Here is a 6,833-nt window from a genome sequence, read left to right on the forward strand (position 1 = left end):
CAAGGTGGAATGTCAGCCCAATGAAAAAAAAAAAAAAAAAGGACTCACCCTTCACAAGAACCTTTGGGACTTTAGTATGACTGGCACAAAAAGCACTGTAGATCTTAAAACGGTCCGCATAGTACAAGAAAGAGCCTCCCAGAGAAAAGAGTATTTTCTGTGAGAGAGTTCACAGAGTCAGAAAAAAAGTTCATAGGTTGTCTGAATGCTTGATGCTGTTTATATTCTAGGATTATGTCTAAAAAAAGAGAAATATTTGTACCTTAAACTGATCCACACTCTCCAACTTCTCCAGATCTGGAACCAATCTGGTTCCGTCTTCCAGCGTTTTTAGGAACTCAACCTGGAATTCCACCATTTCTGGCAAATTGCCAAATAGGACATCCAGCTGGGGAAAAAAATTATAATTTCCATATCTAGTAGTGTCAAATTTTTAGTACTTTGTGACAGTTACAAAAACTCAAGCTAACATACAACATGAATTTTAAAATTGCAAATGCATGTAAAAATCTCTCTCTCTCTCTAATTACCATCCATCCGTCTTCTTCTACAAGGCAACACTTCACATGATTATGCAACAAACCATTAATAGAATATTTCAGCAGCACTGGCATCTAAAAGCCAAGCTACCTCTTAAAAGCTCATGCATGGGAAACATTTCACATACCTCATCCTGTGTGAGGAAATTCTCTTTCTGCAGTGGGGTTAAATATCTCCCAATGAGACAATTGAGATCCTGCAAGGCAAGAGTTAAGTGTGTTTAATTGTGTTCTGTCACTATGTGGGACGCTATAGGAAATAGACTCTGGGTGATAAAAGTCAGAGAGAAATGTTGCCAGTCTTGAGGACTTGTTTTAATACGAATGAGCAAAACACTATTATAAACCACTGCAGGCACCAACAGATTCATAAATGTGATATGTGGAAAGTTTTTTTTACAAATAACAGTGTGTAAAATGGCTGATTCTAAATCATCCTAAAACAAGCAGTTTTTCAGAAACCAGCACTAAAGAGACATCTGAACAGCAAACGATATGATCTCCAGTCTAAAGCCAAAAGACAAACAGGAGTATGAGTGGAGCTCAACAATAAAAACAAAATAATTCAAAATGCTGATTAATTTCAGTAAATTAATTTAAAGTTAATTATATCTAGATTTATTACCCACAGATTGATATGGTTAAAATATTTATTTCAGTACATTTTGATGTTTATGGCTTACAGGCAATGAAAACCCAAACTTCAGTTTCTCAGTATGAATGATTACATAAGATCATAGTGACTGGATTTTTCATAAAATAGTGCTGTTTCTACACACTGCAATCAACTGGGGGCAAAAGGTTGCACATTTTTAAGTATTTGCCCACTCACTATTCTTAAGACAACTGTGTTTTTAAACTGTAGTAGGCAACCTATGGGCAGCAATTCACTCAAAGTTCAGTTTCTCAGAAAATGACAATATGCCATAACGACAATTTGAAGAAAAAATATGTAATACAGACGTGTTATGACTCGTACAATCATGGGAAAAAGTGTGGACTTGATAGATGTATAGCAAGGCAGGGGTAACCAACAAATTCTCATCATAAAATGTGGCTGGCGTTTTACATATAAATTGACTGAAAGGAAAAGTGTGGTTTGAATTTGCGATTCACTATTTTGGTCAGGATTCAGTGTGACTGGAGTTGGTGCTTCAAGAGCCACCATATAGCCACAGTATGTAGGGCATAGTCTACAACTGTGACTTACTTTGTTCAGCGACTCCTCAACCAGAGACATGACCTGTGCTACGGTACAACCTGTGCTAAGGAGAACTGGACTGTTGTTCAATGGACAAGCAGCTATGTGGTGGTTCTTAAGGCACCCACTCCAGTCACACTGAATCCTGACCAAACTAGTAATACCAAAGACTGACCTTTGGTATTACTGTCACATTAATATAGTAGCAATGCCAAAAAAACAACAAACATCTAAGTATTGAACACGTATACTGTACAATACAAGAAGAAATCTTTATGAAGAGAGACATTCCCGTATTAAGCCTTTTATTTTTAAATTTGTTCCTCAAAAAAATCAGATTGTTATGAGACAGAGTATTGGGTTTTCATTAGCCATGAACCTTTATAATAAAAATTAACAAAAATATCGCTCTGTGCAAATCATTACGAGTTTCCCCTTTTTTAACAGAATTAATTAAATAAATGACCATTTGGACAATATTCTAACTCATTGAAATGCATGTGCATAATAAACTTGTATACCAGCAAACTTAAAAATTAATTTGACAGCAGCATTCATTTCAGATCATTAATTATCACTAAAGACTTTTATTCCTCTGGCTTTTAAGTCCCTGTGGTGTTTTTCAGCAGCAATTAAACATACAAACATAAAGTGCACCAGACTAAAGTAAATTAAAACAAATCACCAATTCCACTTGAACCTTGTGCAATATACAATCAATCATTTGTAATGTGATTTCTATAGTAAGCCCATTTGTGCCCCCTGGACTGGCAATCATTAAGACAGTCTTGACATTTTCCCATTACATACCATCTCTAACCCAGTTATTCCACCAAGCCATTTTTATTCCAAGCTGGAAAAGATTAGAAAATATCCAGACAAGGACACAGCTGTGTCCCCCATCACATCTCCGGGGACGCAGAGATAAATATGGATCGGTTATATAGAATAGACAATATGAAGACGGAGCACATCTCAAGACGGATAGAATCTCTGACTGCTGCACAGGAGAACATATGCACTCACAAACACCATCTGCTTGGAACGAGTCTGATGATCGATACTGACTTTGACATAGGTGCGCTCGGTCTCCACGAGTTCACAGATCACTTTGCGGAGCTTGTCGGCATCAGACAGCTGTCGGGGAGTCGCGGTAGGCGGGAAGGGTGAATCCGGGCTCGGCGAAGAGGACACACACTCTGAGGGATTCATGTCATGGAGACTGCGGCAGAAAGCGGCGACCTGCTCTGTGCTCTTTAAAGGAAAAAAGGAAGACAAAAGAGACAGGTAAGTGATCAAAAACAGGCAAAAGTGTAATCCAAATGTGAGGATATGAAAGGAAATCTACATGAAGCAACCAATCAGCACCTTGGAAGAAAATGTGTAGGCATCACCTTCTACTTACTGATGTGCACAGACTCATGACTGTGCAGAGAGTGAGCCTAGAAAGAGGCAGAGAGGCAGCTCTAAAAAAATCTTTTGCACTAATTTGGTCTATTTCAGTCTATCACAACTATGACTTTCCGACCTCCTCTTTTTTGCTCACTTTCCCGGGTGCTTTCTTCCTGCTGATGGATTAGTGGTATAATGATTCAACTCTTTCACTGGATCAAAATATACACACACTGTGTGTCCACAAAGAGTATGAGTTGCCATGGTGACTGGCCCTGATGTGCATTAGACTATTATTTTGGACAAAAATAGACCCCTCTCAACAAAAGCCTACATGGCTGAACAAATAGTTACTTTGTTTGCAAAAGGCTACAGCCTCGCCAGCCAAACAAAAAAATAAATGAAAACAAGAAATGCTGGCTTGTAACATCAATACAAACACAAAAGAGAATGCACAGAGAGGCTCCTTCCTTATCCATCACAACTTGATTTCATCATATTGTGGATTATCATGACACAAAAGAGATCAGCTGAGAAAATCCAGCAGAGTGGTCGGGGGGCCATGCAAAAGGCACAGCCAGCAGGAGTACATTAAAAACCGGGTGAAGGAGGGCAAAGATCTCACCCGCTTGTAATATGGCCAGTTTTATAGGCTTGATGGAAGCAATTTATCCTGTCTCACCTACAAATACCTCTGGGAAATAATAACGATATGGACTTCACACAGCTGCAAATGATGGATGCTTCTAATCTTAATTAAGATCAAAGTCGCTGCCAGTCAGCACATCTCACAATCTCAACACCATCTCCTGGGCATAAAACGCTCGCCAAACAAAACTGTGATATTTGTTTCTTCAAAAGGCCCGTTTCATTACATGCAATTCAATTAAGATATTCATGTTTGTTTTTAATTCATCATTCAGTTGGATGTAATGACTGCAATAAATTCAAATATCATCAATGCCAGACACGTCTAATCTCACGCAGATTTGATAAATTAAACTGATTGTCAGCATTGTTATCTAATCAAGGAGACATTTATGTGGACCGTTTGTTCCGCTTGAAAATTCCCCAAAATTCTCAGACGGCTTGCACACCAACTCAGAAGTGGTAAAATGGCTGTAAATGTATTGTCACAAATGCACTTTATAACATATAAGTAGGACGTTTGCTAAATTTGTGGAGCAAGCATCTATCAAAAAGGACAACAAAACAATTTCTGAATGTGTTTGAGTATTTGAAAACTGAAGACTGAAAGCACTTTAAACTAGAGCCACATTCAGATACCCAGTTCTTTCTTTGCTCAAATACCAAAAAAGTAGAAGTGTGTCTTTAAAAGCTCATTAAAAGTCTCCAGACTTTGGAATGGTACATTATTTCACAAAGCAGGGACATTTTTGTTTGGACCTTGGAACGTTCAAGTGCAATTTTATTTTCATTTTTCCCCCTTTCTGTGTTTGTGGATGTATAGCAATGGGGGAAATCATTAAGACTTTAAAAAAACAGTAAATTTTTTTTTTATCAATTCTGTAATAAACAGCAAACCGTTGAAGTGAAGCCAGAACTGGAGCTAGGTGTTCCTGTATTCTAGTTCCTGATAGTTTGTCAGTGTAACAATTTTTACTGCCCACTTTGATCCATCTCTTTATGAAGTTAAATTACACAGAACTGACCTTTTAGGTATTGCCAAGTGTTTAAAATCCATGAGAATTTGGTTTTAAACAAAATGAACACATTCACAAATAGATAGCATTTGGCATGGCATTTGACAAAATGTAATGTTAATTGCTTGTTTCACAATTGGTGTCTGTTTTATGTTTTTATGGTGTAAAGCACTTTGTTTGAACTGCCTTGTTCCTAAAATGTGCCATACAAATTAAACTGACTAGATATTCAGCAATACTCTGAGTGTCGTCGGTTTATTGAGATGCAAGCAGTAAGAAGTGCTAATAACTTTTACTACTTTTTACATAATGCAGCAGTTATTAAGATCCTTAAATCTGGTGCATTTTAACTCATGACAGTCAGCACCTTTAACACACATTAGAAGTGTCGAGATGAAATAAATGATTAGACTCAAGAATTGTACATTTTATCAGAGGTCTTTATGCTTCTGGACTACAGGGAGATGAGCCTTGTATCATCGCAGACCAGAGGCAGCAGCAGGTGTGGTACGTTTGATAAAAAATAATAGAGCTTGTTTTTTGGGTGGTTGTGGTGGTGTGTGTGTGTGTGTGTGTGTGTGTTTTTTTTTTTCATGTAGTGCTTTTAGTTTTCCTAACGATGCTGTTTAAATCTTTTATTATTATTATTATTATTATTTTTGATCACAGGCACATGGAATTGTTCAACTGTGTCTAAATAACAAAAATAAAGAAGCCATCAGCAGTTTAGAAGAGCCTATTAATCCAAGATGAAATAAGTAGATGTGTTTTAGGATCTCTAGTTCAGAGCTCATCATCACACACAAGAGGAGTGTTATAATTGCCTCTGACTGCCACCTTCTGCCTGTGCTTCAGATCCAACTAATTATCCCCTGCTTAGTTTTGTTCTTTAAGGCGTTTGTGACCATAAGAAAGAAAGAAAAATGGAAATAAATTCCATATGATAACTAATCAGTGGCACTCATTTTCTACTCGACTGTTAAATCAGTGGTGAAGAAGGATGTGCAAGAACATTTGTGCAGCGCTAATGTAGAGAGAAAACTAGAGAAATAATCCAGACTTTTTTTCCCCACTACTGTACCACTTCTCAAATGGTGAGAAGAAACATAAAAACACTGACATATATTAACATGATTAATTATGATTTGCTGTTTTAATGCATGTAAACAGAGAGCACTATAAAATATTGGCAAAGCTGACTTGAGTCTGCACACACAACAAAACGGGATGACAATTTATTAATTGTGACAGCTTTTAGTCAGAACACCCGCCTCGTTCCATTATGTGATATTAAATTGAATATGCCAGGACCAATGTCTGTACAAGACTCCTGTTGATCTTCAGCAGGGTTGGAAATCTTGCCAGACTGATTATTAAGAGAGGTCAACAAAGCATGAATGTGTGCCCAATTTGGCTCCATGCCATGGCATAGAGAGCCTCTGAAAGCAGTGACTGAAATGGAGAAATCCTTTATTAATCTGGCCTTTTTCAATATGGCACTTTATATCTGCATAAATGTTCAGAACAAGTAGTATCTGTGATCAAACTCTCTTTGAATATTTAAGAAAGCAGCTCAATGATTCACAGCGCAGATTACTTGCCAGATCATTTGACATTCTAGTAGATGAAGCGCGTTAAAATGCATTAGGACTGTTTAGTTTTTAGGGGGTTTTATATGTTACAAGTAGTCTGCACCAGTTACTAATATCGAGATGCAGCGAGAGATTTACAGTCTCACTTTCCAAACCACAAAAATGCTCATCAAAATGAGACACCAGAGAAAGTTCAAAGCAACCAGAATTTTCTCCAGCTGTATGGAGCATAAAGCTGCACAATGTTCCCTCCTTCCCCGTTTGTTGCTGTAGACCGAAATGAGCTTTTACACACTTTCCTTACTTACAGGAAAGACAGAAAATGCAAACATTCATGGTGTTGAGCCTCAGGACTGCTACTCATAACACTCATCTCTAAATGTATGTTGTAATATTGTAATATGAACCACAGCATAATCTCTAAGCACATTTATTTCAATTGCTT

General features: G+C 37.5%; 1 protein-coding gene across 1 annotated transcript in view; it reads right to left on the reverse strand.

Annotated features, from left to right (window-relative positions):
- The window catches only part of LOC103149469 (T-lymphoma invasion and metastasis-inducing protein 1-like), a 51,983-nt gene that overhangs the window by 5,610 nt on the left and 39,540 nt on the right, over window positions 1-6,833 (reverse strand). Inside the window, exons 7-11 of the mRNA XM_016679952.1 lie at window positions 3,146-3,244; window positions 2,809-2,994; window positions 668-736; window positions 263-388; window positions 49-157 (exon numbers count right to left, since the gene is read on the reverse strand). Of these exons, the coding sequence (XP_016535438.1) occupies window positions 49-157; window positions 263-388; window positions 668-736; window positions 2,809-2,994; window positions 3,146-3,244 (589 nt within the window). The remainder of the gene's footprint in view (window positions 1-48; window positions 158-262; window positions 389-667; window positions 737-2,808; window positions 2,995-3,145; window positions 3,245-6,833) is intronic.

The sequence above is a fragment of the Poecilia formosa genome, unplaced genomic scaffold (genome assembly GCF_000485575.1).
Source record: "Poecilia formosa unplaced genomic scaffold, Poecilia_formosa-5.1.2 Scaffold228, whole genome shotgun sequence".
NCBI lineage: Eukaryota > Metazoa > Chordata > Actinopteri > Cyprinodontiformes > Poeciliidae > Poecilia > Poecilia formosa.